The 21,637-nt window shown below is 42.3% G+C and overlaps 1 protein-coding gene and 1 long non-coding RNA gene across 2 annotated transcripts; both read right to left on the reverse strand.

Moving 5' to 3' along the window:
• Positions 1 to 1,135: 1,135 nt before the first annotated feature.
• On the reverse strand, positions 1,136 to 12,625 carry RSRC2 (arginine and serine rich coiled-coil 2). Its single transcript, XM_081892910.1, has 10 exons — positions 12,375 to 12,625; positions 9,317 to 9,464; positions 8,223 to 8,266; positions 5,700 to 5,890; positions 5,071 to 5,214; positions 4,800 to 4,922; positions 4,261 to 4,340; positions 3,690 to 3,922; positions 2,906 to 2,995; positions 1,136 to 1,759 (listed from the first exon to the last, which is right to left on the reverse strand). Exons 1-10 carry the CDS (start codon positions 12,615 to 12,617, stop codon positions 1,577 to 1,579), a joined length of 1,479 nt encoding a protein of 492 aa, XP_081749036.1. The 5' UTR covers positions 12,618 to 12,625; the 3' UTR covers positions 1,136 to 1,576.
• Positions 12,626 to 13,543: 918 nt separating this feature from the next.
• LOC309359229 lies at positions 13,544 to 20,002 on the reverse strand. Its single transcript, XR_014163789.1, has 2 exons — positions 19,907 to 20,002; positions 13,544 to 13,998 (listed from the first exon to the last, which is right to left on the reverse strand). It is a non-coding gene; the product is annotated as an uncharacterized lncRNA (long non-coding RNA).
• Positions 20,003 to 21,637: the final 1,635 nt, after the last annotated feature.

Below are 21,637 nucleotides of genomic sequence, written 5' to 3' on the forward strand. Positions count from 1 at the left end.
GGTTAATAGTTTTACAGGTTAATAGTTTTTTGGTTAATAGTTCATGATATGACTTACGCTGTACTTGTGTTCTATTATGTTACTATTATGTTACAATTATGTTTGTAAGCCACTTTCCATTCAAATTACTCAATACATCTATATTTCTGGGTACAGAAAAGCATACAGTAGTCCATTGACACAATCCATCACCAAGCACTCCCTACCTCTTTCAGTTATTTCCCTTTGAATAAATTCCACAGAAGTCTGTGGGCTTCAATTTCAATTTTAATCAAACTTACTTTTGTAACTCTATAGCATATGAAGCCCTTGGAACTATCGCAAGAGTACCACTTGAGAAAAAGAGCATGAGAATTCAATCTGGGGCAGACAGTATCAAAATTCTGCTACTGTTCCAGACCACCCATGCAAACTAGAATGCTAGCTTTGGGGAACAAGCACTCAATAACTAAACAAGAATTATTGACAAGTGATTCTGCAAAGAGATTACCTATTGATTTTACAACACTTCTAGTGGTAGTTTCAGTTCTATTCTTCAACAGCTATCCTAATCTTATTTAATAATAAACATTTTACTCACTAAAACTGAGGAGACATGCCACATTACATGGGCATTAGAATCTTAACATGCAACAAAAGTTACAGTTCGAAAGTTGCAGTGCAACATACTCTGTTGCTATGCAACTTTTTTTTTATTACATTGCACAGCCTAACTAGAAGATATAAAGCCTCCACACAGCATATTATGAAAAACATGTTTTTCATACAGGTCACATTGCAAATGTTGAGCTTGTGGTGATAGTTTTAAGTTGCCAAAAGCTTTTATCAAAACCTACTGCTAGAATAAGCAGGCACGGGACATGGTAACATTCATCTTGTTAGATATGGTATGGTTTACTTCCACTTGTTTGGGCAGGTTGGAATAAGACTAGAGTGAGCCCAGTGAGAACTCTGCCTAGAGGAGAGTATCTCCTGAGCAAGGGCTTGCAGTAGCATAATGCAGGAACTCGTGAAAACTCAATTTTGCTCTGCTCTAGTTATGTTGAAGTAAGCTTCTTTCTAGAGATAAAGTTATAATGAATTGTACAAAATTAAGCTCTGAGCAATTCATCCACTGAACTTAAAAACAGTACTATTTGAGAAAAAACATTTTTATTAACCAGGTTTTTGCACTGCATTATGCACCCACTGGCCCAGTCTGCTGGAGTAACACCTACACAATGTGTTTTATGTTTCAAGAGTTGAAAATAACTGTACAAGGTTAAAGTACAAAAGTACACAAGACAGTGGACACAAAATATCCATGTATGAGTTTATCCTCACCTGTTCTGTTTTGAAATACAGAACTAAAAATGTCCTCCTACAGCTCTGTCAAGTATAATGGAAGTGAGTATAACCTGATTACAACATGGAACACCAGTTATCACTGATCTGATATTTACAAAAATTGTAATGTCAATAAATTAAAGTCAATGCAACACCCCATGCAAGCTAGAATGCTAGCCTTTGGTGAACAAGGACCCAATATCTGAACAATAATCTTTGACAAAGTCCCAGGCTTTAAGATCACGTTCTTTCAAACAGCATCCATTCCTCGCATCGAAGATGTGAATCCCAATCCCATCCCTCTTTGGGTGTGTGTCTGTGACCTTGCCATTTCATATTGTGCATCTAGATTTCTGAATACTTCTTCCTGCTGTTTCAAAGTCTTGTAACTTTCTTCATCCACCGAACTACTACCACCAGCTTCCTCTTCACTCTAGAATTGAAATAATATATTATTATTTTTATTAAAATATGTTAACAGATATGTCCTCTAAACTAGTCATCTATTATTCTGGCAATTCATTCATAAAAGCATCTTTTCTACAGCTGGAATTTCCAGAGCAAGTAAATGCAGAGTGCAAATGCCTGGGGAAATATGTTATCAGTTTCAAGGATATATAGCACACGTAACCGTCATTAATTCATTTTGGTGTAGGTTTATAGAAACATTTTGCAAAAGAATTTGCCAAGAATTTAACGTTTAAAGATGTAATCTCCCTTGGGTCAACCCAACACATTTTTACTTTTCCTTGGAATATTACAGCTTATCTAGTACTTGTCATGGACTGGCTGGATGCAGAGGAATAGGGGGAGGCACCAGCTGGGGAACCCCCAAACTAAACCCCCCGTTTAGTGGTGGTGCGATGATGGAAGCTGAAGAGGCAACAGGGCTTAGTGAGAAGGGAATCTGTGGCAGAGAGAAGGGCAGAATCAGAAGCAGCAGACTCATCTGAGTCACTGTTGAAAAAGTATTGGGGGGGATCTCCCCCTCCTGCTGCAACAAGCTCCCATCTCCCCCCCCCCCCCGGTCTCCCAGCACCAGGAGAGACATGAAGTGGGCGGAATGAAGGCCAGCACACCGCCACCATCTCAGATTGCTTCGGAAAGATCTGGGAGAGGAGGAGACTTAACCAGCTATGGGAAGGTGAGGACATTCAGTCCCCACAAATGTCTCATGTGGAAGACCTTCCGAAGAAGAGTTCCTGTGCTCAATGGGTTTGGTACTCCTGAGCAGTTACTGTTTCTTCTAATAAAGAGTTAACTCCACTTGTGTTCATATAAGTGTATTACATTTAATAGCACATAATCTGTGTGATTTATTGCTGGCTCACTCTTAATTATTACTTAATTAAATTTCTATTTTGAAGTTAGGTTTTGTGGGCTCATATACCTCCCCTGATTATACTGGAGGCCTACTGAACTGGCAATGTATTAAACTGACCACCTAGTTCTGGGCCAGAATCTGCGGTGAATGGTGTCTTGCTGTATATGCTGATTTGAACCGCTTCAAGAGAGTCGTTTAACCTGAGCTCTTACTTGAAAGCAATTTCGGTTATGAGTTTTTCTACATTTCACATACCTTAATACCCATTAATTTTCTAAATTTGACATTTTGGTCCTTGTTTCCAAAGTTCAGTTTCTCCCAGATTTCTGCAGATTGCGATTTATCCTATAGAAACACAAAGTGATTTATTACATACATATATAACACATAGGTAAATTTGCAACTCATTTTGATTTATAGATCTGATGATACAATGGGGGAAACTGTTTAAATATACTAATAAGCAAGAGGTCCTAAAGTATTTCTCTCACACTCTTGTTTTAACACGTTTCCTTTGGAACTGGAACTCGAAACGAACAATCTAGCTGCAAGCCTAAAACTTTCAATAATGTAAATAAGAATGTTGCAGGACTGCTGGTTTAGTGAAGATTAAGCAAATATTTTTAATCCCAGCACCCTTAGGACGAGTGCCCCTTCTGAACTTCTCATAGAAAGTCTTTTTTGACAGCTATTCAACATGTCCACTAGACCACCTACTGGCTCTGTAGACCTTAAGACACTTGAGATTACGATGGCAGATGCTCGTTAGAATTCTGAACATACCAGACTTTTAAAAGATAAAACAATGGTTACACTGCCAAGTATGACCATTAGATGGCTAAATGTTCTGTGTGCTACTAAGAGGCCCCTCTTGCTGACATGTGGCTTGTGCCCATTGTATCACAGAATCACAGAACTGGAAGGGACCCCCATGGGTCATTTAGTCCAACTTCCTGCAATGCAGGAATATCACAAGTTATGTCCTTGTTGTCAACAATTCCCAAGGCACAAAGTGGAATAATTAGACAAAGAAAAATACCCCTTCTTTTTTGCCTTGCCACAGCATTTTCCGCTTCTTCTCCTGTTCAGCAAACTTCATGGGATTTACTGCTGCTGGATTATAATAGCTTGGAACAGCTATTCCTGTCTCTGCCAGGGCCTTTGCTTGCAGGGCTGCCATTTGAGCTGCCATAGCTATCTGAGGAGTGACTTGTGTTCCAGAAGCCAGAAGAGCTGCAACATTGATGACAGAAGTGCCGGTGGCAGCAGCCGCTAAAATAAACATTAACATGTTATACAAGAAGAAACTTCCAGATTTTTTTTTAATCTCAGAAACATGGACTAAGTAAAAGTTTCATCTCTATGGGCACTAAGTACAAGCTAGCAATTGAAAGACCTTAGACAGCCTTTGCTAGTTCTCTAAGCATTTGTCTGGTGATGCAACTATTTTTAGGGACTGTCAAAAAAAGAGAAAAGTTTGAATAGAGAAGTTTCTGTTGCTTTATTTTAAAACAAATGAGGTTTCTTCTTTTTATAGCTTTCCAATATGAAGCTATAAATATTTCCACTACTATTCATTATGTTCTAGCAGTTCATAAAAACAGAATTACCAGCAGCCATTTCTTGTTGCTTCTGTTTTTCAACCAGTTCTTTCTCTCTCTGTTCTTGCAGTTTTTTTGCTCTTTCCAATCTAGGAAATATGCAAAATAAATCAATTGATCAAAAGTTATTATTTTCCCCCACATTGATCTCTTTTCCCCTTTGTTTTTTATACATAACAATTGTTATGTTATTCCTGAAGGGCATTCATAGAACCCTCCAACTCAAAGAACCTAACGGAGTGGTTCTGTGTTGTACGTTTCTAGCTTTCACTATAGCAAACGTACTTTTCAGTTGTGTATTGATAAAAGCGCTAATACATCAAGCAAAAATGTTGTGAGTACACTATGCTTTTGACTTCATCTAGGTATCAGTGCCTAAAATAGCTCTCCACATTTTAATATGTTAAAATTTGGTGCAGGGGTGTGTTGAGAATGACAATGGTCCCCCCCTCAAAGCTTGCATGCTGTGCTTCTACTCTAAGTCAGTAAAAGGTAAACAGAGTAAGTTCTTGGCTTCTATAAACTTAAGGCCAAAAAAATCATAGTACCTTCTAGCTAATGCTTCCTGTGCATCCATCGCTGTGTTTCGTCCCCTAAAAGGAGGTGGACTTGGAGTTCGGCTGTGACTTCTACTGAATCTTCTGGGCTTTTCAGGTCTTTTCTTTCTTTCTCTGCAGGTAAAGGTATTTTATCATGTAATTATTTGACTGTTTGACCATAAATTAACTGTATCTACCTGCTCTTCAGAGTGCAACTTCCAACTGCTAGCACCGACCCTATAATTTTTATCTCAAGGAAAAAAGAAAGAACTTAACATACCTGCTCCTGCTCCTAGTTCTGCTTCTGCTCCTGCTCCGATGCCTGTGTCTAGATCTTGATCTAGAACGTGATCTTACACGTCGCTTTTTATCTCGGCTTCGAGATCGTGACTTTTTTCTATCACGGCTTCTACTACGGTGACGCCTGCAAACACATCCCAAACTTCTGGTAACATTTTCTAGCTTTATTATTCACATTTAAAAGCAACAAGATGCAAAGGAAACCTGCTCATTATCTTCTACTGAGAGGTCACAAAAAGCTGTCAGTTTTGGGCTCATCTACAAATAGTGTAACTTCACTTCAAATGATGTCAGTGGCCTGAACACTACTAAGTATTTTCATTCTGGAAAACAAATTTGTGGCATAACCTAAAGGTTTGGCAAAAGGGTTACAGTAAACAAATCCTACATATGGGGAGGAAAAAGAGCTGAAACACTGGCCACTTGATCCTCAAAATCAAAAAAGTTACAAACAGTAACACCAACCCATACAAAAAACCGATCTGGCACATCTGTGATGTTGCACCAGGTATGCTGGAACAAAGGATGAAGGTGTAGCTGGGCACGTCTAACAGAACAAGAGCATAAAGAACACTGAAGCATTTCCAAAGTAGAAATTGTTAAGTATACCTTTCACGAGACCTAGATCTTGAATGACTTCGTCCCCTTGAGGATTTCCTCTCCTTGCGCTTATGCCGTTCCTCACCATTTTCTGAAGTGCCCAGGCTGTCTCTTCCTTTATCAGAAGAGTGTTCTTTGTCATTATGGTCTTCAAATTTGTGCTTCTTCGAGGACTTCTCTTTGGACCCATGTCTTCTTGCCTGTTTTAAGAAGAAGTTGGTTCTTTCAGGAAAATAGTGCAACAAAGAGAGTTAGTATGGGCATCAGCAGATAAAGAATGATATGTTGTGATGCAACATTAGTAACCTTAGGAGTGTGGCCCAGACAACTGTGATGGCTTTTAACACCATCAGCTACACAATGTTGCAGATCCTCGCTATCATTCCTCCTCCCATTTCCCATCCCACACTTTTCAAACATTTTTGTACCGTGTTGTTAAAGCAACTCACACCATTACCAGTTTCACAGCATTAGATAGAGCAACAGCCTCTCTAGTGTTTGATTACCTCATGCATAGTGGCCATGTTTTTCCACCCATATGCTCAAAAGCTGGATGGGATAGGCATACACAGGAGAACTGTCTAAACGTTTTACGTACAAGCTCATCAGCAATTAAGAAAGCTTGGAAGTACATGCACTGGCCAACTTTCTAAGTATTATAAATAAGTATCTCCACCCTAAAGTCTTACACTATAGAGGTCCAATAAGACCAACTGTAATGTTTTGAATCTGCAGCAGTCTGTGTGCTATTTTCTTTGAAGAAATCTCTTACCGTATTAAGGCCAGTTTACCCAAATTTCTTATTATCTCAGTAACTTTCTTTCTTTGTAAGTTAATTGTATATGGATAGATTTCTACTCTAAAGACCATGTGAGTCTTTATTATTTTTTAAATCCCCAAACCCACACCCAAAGGTAGAAGTAAAGGTAAATCCTAGGTGCTTCAACTACTACTTTGTTTCTTCCAGGTGCAACTAACCCCACTGAAAGATAATACTGCACATGAAAGACAATACTGCCCATCAACAACTGCCAAAGAGAGTTGGCTACGCAAAGAAATATCACCTTCCTACTCTATAGAGATTTTAATACTTGTTCATCTTAGACATAGTAGGTGGTGAGTTTTTGTTTCAAGTAGTTCGTAACATCAATTAGATCCATTTGGGCTACTTTTTCAGTCACTTGTACAACCACTGAAGAAAGATCATTAGAATTTTGTTGTAAAACAAACAGTGCAAAGAGTCCACTTATTATATACAGGAAATGGGCAAGCCAGCCCGCAAACATGGAATGAACCCTCCACAAGGTAGAGGCAATCTGTGAGCTTCCTGCGGTGGGCATGCCTCTACACAGGTGCAATGCCCATACCCTTCTGCCCTTCTTCCTTTCAATTGTCTCACTAGAACCATAAAAGTCAGTGCATTAATTCAACAGCTATTTAAATGTTACAGATTTTAAGACATCCACAGCAGTTTCAAATATCACCACCAGTTACTCCCCATTGAATTTAAAAGCTAATGTGTACAGGTTGTACATAAAGAACTTGTACATAAAGAAACCAGCCTTTAAAAACAAACTTTTAACATGTAATCCTCCTTCTACACATAATTTTTTAAGTTTAGTGAAAGATTTTCTTACTTTAACATAATGGAGCAGTCTTCTAAATATACACTTTGTATTTAAAACCACCATAATATCCCATAACCGATTTAAGTTGCTTTTTAAAGGGAAATATGAGTTTGAATGACTAATAGTTACCTTATCATGAAGTAGGCTTATAATTTTGCTATCTGAGTCTGGAGCGTCTTCAGTTCAGTCTCTTCGCGCATTAGCACGCTGAGTATGATTTATTATAGAAATGTTATCATGTGATCTAAACAATATAATCAATTTCACAAATACTCTAATTTCTTTTTAAAACAGAGCTTCCATTGGGTAAAGAGAAAAAGGTCCCTGGCCCCACATTAGAACTGGCCCCATCTCTCTCTAGCCTAACACTACCCCTTCTGGTTACTGCTAGGGCTCCTCCACTGATATTACTTCACCACTGGAGGCAACTGGCTTACCTAACAATGTTATCACTACCACTGCCTCATCTCAGTGCCCTTGCCTTTGATTTACTTTTACAAACCCTGCCAAATGCACTGGCACCATAGGAGAACTTAAAATATTAAGTGGGTATTTCAGAACTAAGTGGAGAAGATTGGGGGCAGGGAGAACACCTTTGCAAATTAGTGAGGAGAACTCTGGTCAATGGAAGCTCTGTGAGAATCAAATATTCCAATCCTATTTCTCCAAAGAAATGTTTATTGTGGCTGTTTCCACAGTTAATCTGTCAGTGAACTTTTGTCAACTGTTACCTTTTTGTCATAATGATGGCTTCAGTCATGCTTCTCTCTCCAAGCACATTTTTCTGAATTATCATTTTTTGTACTTACCATTAAGAAATTTATATACTAAGATTTACACATGCTATGATGTACTTTTAAATACATCTTGTACAATTACCTAAGCACTACAAAGTATTAATTACCTCTTTGCTTCTGCTCCGACTTCTGTATTTTTTCCCGTCATTATCTAAGGAATAAAACATTATTTATTGTCAAGTAAAGGTGCTTGGAAAAGGATTTTCATTCTTTACAGACATGCCATTCCCAGTCATACCCAGTACTTAAAATATTTCAATGGTTTACATTTCTATTTCGCCAGAGTGGTGCATGCTCTAGTTATCTCCCACTTACTACTGCAATGCGCTCTACGTGGGGCTACCTTTGAAGGTGACTCGGAAACTGCAATTAATCCAGAATGCAGCAGCTACACTGGTGACTGGGAGTGGCCGCCAGGACCACATAACATCGGTCCTGAGAGATCCGCATTGGCTCCCAGTATGTTTTTGAGCACAACTCAAAGTGTTGGTGCTGACCTTTAAAGCCCTAAACAGCCTCGGCCTCAGTATACCTGAAGGAGCATCTCCACCCCCATCGTTCAGCCCGAACAGTGAGATCCAGCGCTGAGGGCCTTCTGGCGGTTCCCTCAATGCAAGAAGTGAGGTTACAGGGAAGCAGACAGAGGGCCTTCTCAGTAGTGGCGCCCATCCTGTGGAACGGCCTCCCATCAGATGTCAAGGAAATAAGCAGCTATCCTATTTTTAAAAGACATCTGAAGGCAGCCCTGTTTAGGGAAGTTTTTAATATTTAATGCTGTATTGTTTTTAACACTTGATTGGGAGCCACCCAGAGTGGCTTGGGAAACTCAGCCAGATGGGCAGAGTATAAATAATAAATTATTATAATATAATTATTATTTGAAATAGCATTTTCACATCTATGTTACCTTTCTACTCCTCACCTACTCCAACTCTCAACCCTTAACATGATGCTGAAGCTTAAAGTGTTGAGAAATTTCACATTTTTAAGAGGTTGAAACATAGAACTCAAAAGGACATGCACACAAATCTAAAACGTTATTGTTTACTTGGAAGTTGCAATAATTTGAACTGAATTCAATTTTACCTCTAAGTAAACATGCTTAGGTTAGCAGCCTAACTACACACTACCACTAAATCACAAGTTTATGCACCAGCAAGTTTTTATAGGGAAAACACTTAACAGCTAGAGGCTTCCATACCTGACTTTCGTTTTCTCTCTCTTGATCGTGAACGTGACCTTGAATAATGATGTTTTGAAGTTCTAGGAGAATTAGATGCATCTTTTTTCTTTTCTCTATCAGGAGATGATTTCTCTGGGGCTATTGCCTCTCGCTCTGTATCACTAGCCTATGATGAAATGAAATATTGTTGTTATTACATAGTTCACCACCACTCTATCGCAAAGTAACTTAACTGCCTGAAGCATTCTAGACCACTATTTTTTAATCATCACAAACATCCAGAAACTAGTTAATGTTGAATTGTCAAAGCTATATATTCCACTAGTAGGAAATCAAGTCCACAGCCACTAGATAGGGTGTTAAAATACCCAAATTCAAGCACTACAATGTTTTCTACTGCAGAAGAATGAGCTGGATTTTCTTTATCCAATCCAAAAATGATGTTCCTCCTCAGTGACATCTATGTCAACAGATACTGATAAAGAAACCCATAGTTCCTTCTTTGAATTGCTTCTTTTCTGTACCTCAGGTGATTTTAGATGTTTTGATTAGTAAATTTTCAAAGAGAATGGCACATCAATCCTTGGCCTATTAAATTTTCCATCTGTTTATCGCCACCAGGCACAGCAACTGTGGTCTTTACTCCCAACAATAGAAGTCAATGCAGCACAGTTAGAGGCATATTTTAATGCATTACAGCAACTTACCTACAACATGCACTTTCCAAATAGAGTCTTATTTTAAGCACATTTAAATCCAATATATAATACTTTGTATTTTTATGCTGTGAACTGCCCTGAGATCTACTGATGAAGGGCAGCAGTGTTAGAAACTGGGATAGGAAAAAAAAGCTAGTTGCCCCCCCCCCAATGCAGCACCACCTTCTATTTTTATAATTGTAGAGAATGTATTTCGTTCTTTTTGAAATTAGTGGTATTTAGAGGGTTGCAACCAGCCATAGCAAAACAGGTTGTATAGAGAGCACAGTGGGATTTAGGTTTGGGAATGTGTAACACACTATAACTGCAATGGTAATTTGAGGTGGGGGCAAACCTTCAAAGAAACCAATGATATTGAAATGGTGGAGCATCCCCCTACTTTTTTAAATGTTTGCATGAGTGCTCCTGTACCATTTACAGGAGAATGCTTTCCTCTACAGAAATAAAAACATTAGAATTTTTAAAATAATCACAATACGTGGGCATGAATGGACAGAGTGAGACAATGTCCCTTACCGGCAGCTCCACCTATCACAGAAGCTATGACTTTGCAAACTGAAAGAAAAAAGGTTCACCCCAGTGAGAGCCACTGTGGTGCAGGGGTTAGTGTGTCCGTTGGAAGAGTGCACTGTTGGAAGTTGGTTCCAGGAAGCTAGACCCTATAAATGCTTACTCAGAAGCAAGTCCCAGTGTATGTTCTGATGGGACATGCTGTGACGTAATCCTATATACAGTGGTACCTCAGGTTACATACGCTTCAGATTACAGACACTTCAGGTTACAGACTCCGCTAACCCAGAAATATTACCTTGGGTTAAGAACTTTGCTTCAGGATGAGAACAGAAATCACGCAGCAGCGACGCGGCGGCAGCAGGAGGCCCCATTAGCTAAAGCGGTGCTTCAGGTTAAGAACAGTTTCAGGTTAAGAATGGACCTCCAGAACGAATTAAGTACTTAACCCGAGGTACCACTGTATGTGGTTACAATCCTTTTTGGAGATTCTAGTGAAAGCTATGGACACCCTACCCATAAACATGCACAAAGTTTTGCATACAATTTATCTTATTAAATTGGGAACAAATCATATTGGTGTGCCTGGTTCACAGGACTCTTGAAGTGCATCCATGGACCTCAAGTTAAGAACCCTTGCTGTGTATGATGCCAGCCTTGTGCTTCAGCACTAGCCTGATAGACATAGATGACACAAAGCCACATATTGGCAAGCACATGAAATTCCAGGCAGGTCAGTGAGTGAGAGCACTCTGCCCCTCCTTTGCAGGAAACACAAGAAACAAGAATCTCCCTCCAGGTCCAAGAGAGATCAGCAGCAGGGGGTGGGGACAACTTCTCCACGTCCCCACCAACCCCCAGACTACTAACTTCTGTGGGGCTTCCTTACAAAGCTGGAGTGAGATCCACTGAACTCAGTAATGTTATTAAGCATAAAAGGATCAAGTTGTTAGCGATCCAATAATAACAACAATTCTGTCAGTTCTGCTGAGGTTTAAGTTGCACAATTTTTCAAGTTACCACATAATGGCACATTTCCTTCTCCCACCCCAACTCACATTAGGGCTCTCCCCAAAGCCCCATATACCCTCACCCTCAAAATAATCCCTTTCCTCAGACTCTATATTTAACTTAGCATTGTTAATTTAACTAGCTCTCCCCTGCTTTCCTTATTTACAAAGTGTTTAATAAAAACATTATATATAGGTGAGCATGAACCGTGAGAACCTTCTTGCATTTACCTGGAAAGAAGACCAACTGAACATAGTGGGCCTTTCTGTGCAAAAACACATGGAACCCAGCCATCAAATCACAGCCACACTTATAAAAGGGCCTAATATCAAATATTGTACCACTCATACAGACTTTTTTAAGGGAGGGAAAGAGACGGTGCCACTACCTTGCGATCTAAAACAGTCAGCAGGAGTGTGGAGAGGAGAGGAAACCTCTTAGAAACATGTGCGAATATATCATTACTAATTAAATTTGTATACTACCCTTTACCACAGATCTCGGGGCGGTTCACAACATAGAAATGCAGGCTAAAAACGGAAAGTACATAATAAAGAGGGAAAACACTCGCAAACCAAGAGCCGCCCTCGCGCCATCAACACCAAAACCCCAAGTGAGGCGGAAGCGGAGATGCCGAACTCGGGGACGCGGCCAGGGCCCGAAGGCGGAGGGGCTCCGCGGAGGCGGCCCAGGCAGCTCCCCCCCCCGCCCCTCCCGGCCCCGCGGCGAGCGGGAGGCGGGCGCCATCTTGGCTGGCGAAGACGACGGCGCCTCCCGCCGCCCGGCTCGGCCTCCCCCTCGGCCGCGGCCCCCGAGAAGGAGCGGCAGGGGCTCACCGCCATGTCGGGGGTCGGGAAGGGCGGCCCCTGGCCGGCCCGGCAGCTCCGGCTCCTCCCTGCGGCTCCAACGCCCGCGACGCCTCGGCTGCTCGGCGGCGGAGAGCGGTCAGGGATGCCCCGCCCACCTCCCAGGGTTCCCGGATGTAACCCGGGCCCCTGGCGGGAGGGAGGAAAGGAAGAGCGCCTGCGCGAGCGAGAAACGCGAGAGACGCAGAGGCATGAAAAGAGCAGAGGGGACATCCAGGTTGTTCAGCGACGGAGATCCTTGGGGTGCTTATGCGTTGCAGGGGGGGGGTCATCAGGTTTTGACACTTGTTACTTACTTGATAAAAGCTTTCCAACTTATTTTTATGCAAATCGGATCATATTGCATACACTCTCTCAATTTAGACTGGCAAATTAAAACAAGCAATAGAGTCCTTAATCATAAATTATTTCCTGGGGTAAAATCCTAACAAGTTCAACCCTAAAAAAAGCTCAACAACTTTGGGGTAATACCATAAAAAAGCTCAACAACTTAAATCCTAAAAAAAGGCCCTCTTTGAAAAATGTTTGGACACCACCACTGCAAGTTTAAATAAAACAAGAGCCAAGCAGATCTATCCTGTTTCCACTTGCGGTTTTAATTTAATCCCATGATCGACCAAGATCAATCCCACGATCTACTGGTCAATCGTGATGGACTGGTTGGACATGCTTGAAAATTTTAGACCACAGTGCTACCTACCTGCATCCCTGGAGATTGCCTAGGATAGGCCATTAAGGAGAACAAAGGGAAAATGATGAGGCATTAGGTATGCCAGAGAGAGAGGCCCCTCCTTCAGCACAGAGTTAGTTAGAAGACAAAAGGAAGGAGTTTCAGAGAGTTTAGGCTTGGGTTTTTCCAGAAATGTTGCAGTCTGTAAAAATCATCAAGCTGGAGAGAGGGTCACAGCCACATTTTGGAGCATGTTTGATCTCTGTTTGAACCCTATGCTGTGATTATGGGAAAAGCAAGAATATTGTGGGGTGTCAATGCTGTAAACTCCATTGTAGTCTTATATGGGTGTGTAAATAAACCATATATCCTAAAGACAGCACAGTCTCTGCTGTGCCTCATTTCTGTTAGAGGGAATCCGGGTCTAGATCGGAGGTCACAAGTAAAAGACTTCAGCCAAGAGACAGAAGCAAAAACAGCAGCCAGCAGGCCTGATCACTTTATTCTTAGAACTAGACTTCTGACTACAACAAAGACAAAACAGCAAGATGCCTAGAATTGTGGTTACATCATTTTTTAAAGTCCTTTCTTTCCCTATATTTCCTGGCATGCTCTGGTCCATGGGGTCACGAAGCGTCGGACACGACTAAACGGCTAAACAACAATATATTTCCAATAAAACATGCATCATCAAAACATCATAGGTATGTCACAGAAAAGGTATGGTGTCAGGCAGAAATCTGAGATCTAGACATGTCCCTGTCAATCATGCATGGTTCAAGTACTCACTTCTCACAAGTTAATGAAAATATCTACATATCCTTTTGTCAGGAAGGCCTCCCTCAGCATCTTTATTTCTTCTTCCTTGGTCTCGTATCCTTCTGACAACACCTAGTCTGGTCCCTTTGTCATAGCTGCTGGCACCTGTTTGCGAAATTGGGAGGGGTATCCTGAGTAGGGCTGCCATATTTCAAAAAGTGAAAATCTAGACAGAAAAATTTAGTTGTTTTGTTTTGTTTTGCAAAATTCCAAATAAATTGGACATTTTTGAGCTATTTTGAGGGAAATCAGGAAAACCAACACTGCCAACAACAATTGCCGGATTTCCCCGGACATTTAGCTGATTTTCACCCAGACATTGTTTCCAAAATATGACAACCCTAATCCTGAGTATGTGATGGTACATCTTGAGGATTATGGCCTCCCTGCTCCTTCTGCCATGAGTCAGGTCCCCTCTCCTCCATCCCTGGATCACCACCTTTTGGAAACAAAAAAAAACCATTTTTCTGGCTAATTTTGGGTGAGTTTATATATTTCAGAAAGTGGGGTTTCCTTGCTTTATTATGGCACTGGGAACCCAGTATAGGTTGTCTAATGGAGAGAAATGTATAGAAGTCACTGTGTGTGTGCATGTTCTACTGTGAATGGGAGTCCTTTATTTTGTCATCAAAGGATATGCAGCAGGGATAGTGGAGCATACGGATGGGGTACTCTTCCAAAAGGAAACTTAGACCTTGCGAAGGTGCCTGGAACCCCTGGACTCTCACACCACTCAGAGATTCGGTGGCTTGTGACAATATAAAGGAAAATGGGTTGTATTTGCAGACTCCTGTACACAGCGGAAGGATGAGCAGTACGTGCCACATACTTAACTTTACTTTATTTACACTTCAATGCTGAGAGATTACAAACATGCATCTTGCCTCTGCGAGAGCAGAGAAGCAACTCCTTCTCCTCGGAAACAAAGAACACCGAGAGAGCAGTGAAAAACAGGAAACCAGTGTACGTCACATCCAGTCTCCCATTCCCGTGGGAAACCCAACAGTACTCTGACTGTGGAATGCAAAACATTGTCCCGTGACAAGCACTTCGCTGCACAGTGAAGGAAGCAGAAACCAACATCCTCCCCCTTTCTGTGAACATCACTGGGCAGCGTGTTCGTACAATATCAGTACAAACCCAACTTCTGTACATAGGTACAGTGTTGATCCCTTGATACAATCTTGGACAATACATTAGCAGGAATTTCATTACCTGGCATATAGGACACCGTTACGAGTCCCTTCTGAATATATTCCCTAGCATGTTGCAATTTCAATTGCAAGTGCTTCGTGCTTTGCTTACAACCTTCAGAATTCAGCAAAGCCAAACATGCTTTGTTGTCCTGGTAAACCTGGATTGGACAGTTGACAGGAATTTTCATGTCTTTGCACAATTGTAACAACCATTCACAATCTTTAAGTGAATAATACAGTGCATTCAGTTCAGCTTCACAAGTACTTAAGCTAATTGTTGTTTGCTTCTTGCATGACCAATCAAATAGACCCTGATTGTACATGTAGCAAACTCCAGACGTACTTTTCCTGTCTGTAGTGTCGCTTCCAAAACTTGCATCTGCAAATATCTCAAGACCACCAGACTTCTGATTGTGAAATCTCAGTCTGTAATGCATAGTGCCTTTCAAATAGCGCGCTATGCGTTTCAGAGCTTTCCAATCCTTAACACTAGGATTGTTGACTTGTCTGCTTAGCAAATTACAGCTAACAGCAATGTCAGGTCTTGAACATCTGGCAATGAAGTTTAGCTTGCCTAGCACACTTCTGTACAGTGTAGTGTCAGAAAATGCTTCTTCAGTGTCATCTACCCGATAACCTGTTGTCATCGGTGTGTCTACAGGGTTAGCATCCATCAGGTTTAGTTTGCTTAACACATCAGCAATTTTCCGTGACTCGTGTACTAGAATGTTACCATTTTGATCTCTCTCTATTTCCAGAGATAGGTAGTTGTTTACCTCACCAAGATCTTTCATGTCAAAGTGCTCTTTCAGTTGAGCTAGGGCGTTATTGTACATTGTGACATCTTTCCAAAAGAATAAAATATCATCAACATAAAACAAACAATACAGCTTCTTTTGCCCCTCCTCTTTGACAAATACACATGGATCAGCTTTCCCTTGCTGAAAACCTAGAGAAAACAATACTTCAGTGAGTTTTGTGTGCCAACACCGTGCACTTTGTTTGAGACCATAAAGGGACTTCTTTAGAGCACAAACAAATCCCTGTTTTACCTGTACGCCATCAGGTGGAAGCATATAAAGTGATTCACCTAGAGATCCGTACAAAAACGCTGTATTCACATCGTGGTGACTAAAGTGTAGATTTTCCTCTGCAGCTAGCTTGAGCCTAAGCCTAATGCTCTCATATCTCACTGTGGGTGAGTAGGTCTCGTGATAGTCTTCACCTGGTACCTGTGCAAAACCTCTGGCTACCAATCTGGCTTTGTGTCTGACTATCTTGCCATTTTGATCTGTCTTCGCTTTGAAGACCCATTTGCTTCCAAGCAGTTTCATTCCTGGAACTACTGGAACTAGCTCCCAAGTTTTGTTCCTTTCTAAGGAATCAAGCTCAGCCTTCATGGCATTTAACCATGGCTCAGCTTCCTTTGAATCCAAATCCTGGATTTCTTGGAAACTTGAAGGTTCAAATACCTTCTTGGAGCTTTTAACAGCTGCTACTGCTGTCTTAGCAAATTCATCAGCAAATCTCTTTGGAGGTCTGCCTTTTGTGGCTCTTTGTGACCTGCGAATTAGCCTTAAGTCCTCAACACTTTCCTCTTCCTTCTTAGGATAAAAGTGGCCTATTGTGAACAATGGTTCTTCCAATTCTTGATCAGAGCTTTCAGAGGGTCGCATAGAGGCTTTCGCACTCTTGAAATCCTCTGAATCATCCGATTCAGTTTCAGACTCAGAATCAGAACCTTCATCAGTGGGTGTGGGTTGTTGCGGCTGCTTTTGCTGTGGTCTATCCTCAGTCTCATCACTGTCATCAGGATAACATTGGAAAATTCCCACATTCTCCTCCCACTTTGCATTGTATTCAACACTTCTTGTGAGCTTAATTGTCTTAGAGTCAGTCATCATTATTCTGTAAGAACCTTTCTGATAACCTAGAAAGATACCATGCAATCCATGCTTGTCTAACTTGGAGCTTGGAGGTGTGTGAACCCACATGTCAGAACCAAAAATTCTCATGTGTTTGATGTATGGTTTCTTGCCAAACATCTTCTCATAGGGGGTACAACCAATCACTGAAGATAACCTGTGATTATAGCTGTAAACGAAAACACGAGAGAGATTCGGCCCAATAACTCTCTGGAAGATTGGCATCATGCAGCAAGGTTTTTAACCCTTGAAGCAATGTCTGATTTGCTCTCTCGCAAAGTCCATTCTGCCATGGCGAGCGAGGACTAGACAAATCGTGTTGAATTCCTTTCTCAGTCAGAAAAGCTTCAAACTGCTGAGAAGTGAATTCCCCCCCGCAATCAGTGAAAAGAGTCTTTATCTTCTTACCATGCACATTTTCCAACCAAGCACAGAATTCCTTGAACCTTGGAAAAACCTCTGATTTCCGCTTGAGATTGTACACATAAATATACCTGGAAAATGCATCAATGAGAACCATGAAGTACCTATTTCCACCCAAAGAGGGCGATAGTGGACCAACCAAATCAGCATGAACAACCTGGTATGGTTCTGTAGCTTGCCTACTAGACACCTTACCTTTCGCAGCCATTTTCACCTTGTTTGCTGTGCATGCCTTGCACTTCATGTGGTACCTGCAGGGTTTAATAGTCATACCTTCAACCAAGGCAGGCATTTTAGATACTGCCTCAAAATGCAAATGACCAAATTTCCTGTGAAAATCATGAATACATCCTGCATGCAAACTTTTGTTAGAACCTGCAATGCAACAAGTTTCATCCTGCACAACATCATCATAATACAAAACAAACAAACAAACGATCAACATATTCAGCATGCAATACATAATCGTTTTTCTTTGTGATGGTGCATTTCTTGTTCTTGAAGGAAATGTCAATGGTCCGTTCATTCAGCTGTGCAACACTGAGTAGATTGTGTGTGGCATCTGGTACGTAAAGCACATATTGTATCGATAAGTCCAAACTGTGAAGAACAACAGTTCCGTAGCCTTGACTGGGGATCGTGTGGTCATCCGCCTGGTGAATCGCACCTTCCTGCGGTGTAAAAGACACGAACAGTCGCTTATCGTTGCACATGTGGTGGGTCGCTGCTGAATCAACAACGAAGAAAGATCTAGACGTCTTCTGGACCTTTGCAACTTTTGGAGTGAAGCGTGAGACAATTGCCTTGTGCTGCGTTGTCCTGGACACCGGACCTTTGCCTTTGCTTTGGCCTTTTCCACGCGATGAGCTTTTGCTGGGCTGCTCTGTCTTGGCCCTGGGATATCTGCATTCCCTCTTCATATGGCCTAGACGTCCACACAAGTAGCATTTCACTGTCTTCAAAGCTTTGGCGCCATCTGGTGGTTCCACTGCACTCTGGGATGACGTCTGTGAAGACTCCCCCTTACCCATGCAGCTGGCACCCCGGCGGTCTGCTTCATTCAGAATCACGGCAGTAAAATAGGCTACTGTGAGCTGAGCAGTTGGCTGAACAGCAATCTGAGTGGCAATGGACTCCCAACTTGGACCCAAAGAATGTAGTATCATGAAGGAATACACAGCCACGGGAAAGGTGAGTCCTCTCTGTTGCAGCTCATGTCTCAGATTCTGCATCTCCATCAGATGTGTACGCACATCTCCACCTTCAGCAAGAGCCATATTATGCAGCTTGGTATAGTAGAACATAGAGGAACCAGCTTCTGTCCTCAAGTGAGCCTCTCTCAAAGCGTCCCAAATTTGTCTGGCTGAGGTCTTATAACGCAACAGACAGAGCTCTTCTGGGGATACTATCAATGTAAGAGTTCCCCTCGCTTTGGAATCCTTAGCTTTCCATTCATCTGTAATTGGAGCTGGGGGGTTGTCTGTAATAACTGTAAACAGACCCTCTTTCCGCAGGATAGCCTCTGCATAGAGAACCCAGTCCGCATAGTTTTTCTTATTGAGCTTAGGAATCCCAAAAACATCAGCCAGCCTTGCATTTGCCATATCTGCGGCGTTTAATCAAGCTGCGTCACTGCTGCTTCAAACCTCATTCCAAAAGCACTTTTAAAGGTACTTTCGGTTTTCAAGCCTCCCAAGCCTGTGAGCTTGTTCCTTAGAGCCTTTGCCTGTGCCGCGGCAAAACGGCTTTAAAAGTTCAAAGTCCAGCCATAAAGCCATCAATTAGAAGCTGGCAGGCTGCCCGGAGCATGAGCACATACCTCTCATCAATCAACTTGACGCGCAGAGCAGACAACACCGATCCGTTTCTCTGTTCCTCTGCCGGCATTCCGACTCTGCTTCTGGAGTCCATCCTTCAGTTTGATTGCGTTTTTCTGGGCCCGGAACCAAAAATGTTGTATTTGCAGACTCCTGTACACAGCGGAAGGATGAGCAGTACGTGCCACATACTTAACTTTACTTTATTTACACTTCAATGCTGAGATTACAAACATGCATCTTGCCTCTGCGAGAGCAGAGAAGCAACTCCTTCTCCTCGGAAACAAAGAACACCGAGAGAGCAGTGAGAAACAGGAAACCAGTGTACGTCACATCCAGTCTCCCATTCCCGTGGGAAACCCAACAGTACTCTGACTGTGGAATGCAAAACATTGTCCCGTGACAAGCACTTCGCTGCACAGTGAAGGAAGCAGAAACCAACAATTCCCAATCAATGTGTGATGCAGCCTGAGGGGATCGAGTATTAGCCCCACCAGCCAGGGGTGTAGGAAGGGGGGCTGGGGCGGGCGAACCACCCCAGGTGTCATCCCGGGGGGGGGTTGACAAAATCTCCCCCGGGCAGATTGCTGCCTTACCAACCACCCCCTGGGGGGATTGACCCCCCCAGGTGCATGTGTGCCACTCCAGGTACCCGAGCGTCTAGCTCCGCTGCTGCCACCAGCTCTTCTTTGCATACTACAGCTGCTCCCTTTCCCTTATGGGGTACAGTATTCCGGAGCCCATATAGAGTCCTCTATCAGTAGGAGAAAACAGAGGCCAACCAGAATACAGTGGTACCTTTGTTTAAGAACAGCTTAGTTTATGAACAACTTGGATTAAGAGCACTGCAAACCTGGAAGTAGGTGTTATGGTTTGTGAACTTTGCCTTGGAAGCAGAACATGTTTCGATTCCTGTTGAGTGTGTTCCATTTGTAAATTTAGTCCCCTGCCGCTATGGGAAAGCACGCCTTGGTTTAAGAACGCTTTGGTTTAAGAACGGACTTCCGGAATTGATTACGTTTGTAAACCAAGGTACCACTGTCTATTGAGAAGCAAAGCAACTAGTAAGCATGATCTTTATTAAAGGAACTGTTGCAACAGGGTCCCCACTCACCACATGCAGGAGGGAGAACCCCAAACAATGGGGCACAAGCCCTTATATTGCCTTTTGAAATTGCCCACCCTGTACCCCAAGACCCCCCCCCCCGCAAATCATACATACATCCTGCTGGACACCAGGCTCCCCATCCCTGGCCTGTAAGATAACCAGCATCATAACCCTAGTTAAGTATTTCCTACCATAACTTGTACTGGTCGTTGGGTCACAGCTTGTTCCAAAGCTCTGGGTTGCTCTTTTTGTCCCAGCCAGGCAGAGCAACGTGACAAGAGGCAGACAGCAAGGAGTACATCTTTGGAAGAAGAAAAACATACAGCATAAAGCATAACGCTCTGCCCAACTGTTGGTACATGGTTCCCACCAAATTTAACAATCATGGCCTCCTCAGTGCCACCAGAAGAGCACACTTCTTTCATCATGTGGGATGTAAAAAAAGGCCACCGTACCACAAGTATTTGTAAAAGCCCTTTAAAGCCAGTGACCTAACTGCAAGGGCAGCTTCTCCCTGCCTTGCACCAGAGACAGCAGCAAGTTGGTGAGGCAGTGCTGGACGGAACTCGATGCTGGCGACCCAATCCTACACTTTCTCCAGGACAGGATCCTGCTAGACTTTGTGCTTTCTTCTCAGACAGTTCATTGGCTTTACTCTCTTCCCAAATACCCTTTTAGCTAGGCTGTACTGCTCATTGCAATGCCTTGGATACAACTCCGTTGAGGAATGGCAATGCTTACATGGTTGGTTGTCTTACTCTAAAGCGAAGAAGCTGACGCTCATGTTTTACTGTAGTTTTATAATTTGTTGTATAACTATTATTGTTGTTGTTGTTGTTGTTGTTATTATTATTATTATTATTATAATACTACCTCTGGAGCATAGCAGGCCATATTTTATTCAGGTGGCGCTTCAAGATGAAACACTTAAAGAAGTGGCAAAAGCTCTGCCCCCAATGACTATGGGTAGATCACTGCCAGTTTTTTATACTGGGTAGTAGATTGCAGCTTATTTGAAGTTGGACATGCCGAGTCTAAACCACTGAGCTTCTAGGGCTTGCCACTCAGAAGGTTGGCTGTTCCCACAACGGGGTGAGCTCCCATTGCTCTGTCCCAGCTGCTGCCAACCTAGCAGTTCGAAAGCACACCACTACAAGTAGATAAATAGGTACCACTGCAGTGGGAAGGTAAACAGTGTTTTCGTGTGCTCTGGCACTTGTCACGCTCCTCTGTGCACCAGAAGCGGTTTTATCCTGCTGGCCACATGACCCGGAT

Source organism: Podarcis melisellensis, assembly GCF_964234715.1.
Source record: "Podarcis melisellensis genome assembly, chromosome: 16".
NCBI classification, from domain to species: domain Eukaryota; kingdom Metazoa; phylum Chordata; class Lepidosauria; order Squamata; family Lacertidae; genus Podarcis; species Podarcis melisellensis.

Coding starts and splice junctions, on each gene's coding strand:
- RSRC2 (XM_081892910.1), bottom strand. CDS start 12,617: ATGTCCCCTCTGCTCTTTTCATGCCTCTGCGTCTCTCGCGTTTCTCGC. Junction 4,341..4,799: donor CAGGAAGCATTAGCTAGAAG/GTACTATGATTT, acceptor CATATTTCCTAG/ATTGGAAAGAGCAAAAAAAC. Junction 1,760..2,905: donor GAAAATTAATGGGTATTAAG/GTATGTGAAATG, acceptor TTTCAATTCTAG/AGTGAAGAGGAAGCTGGTGG.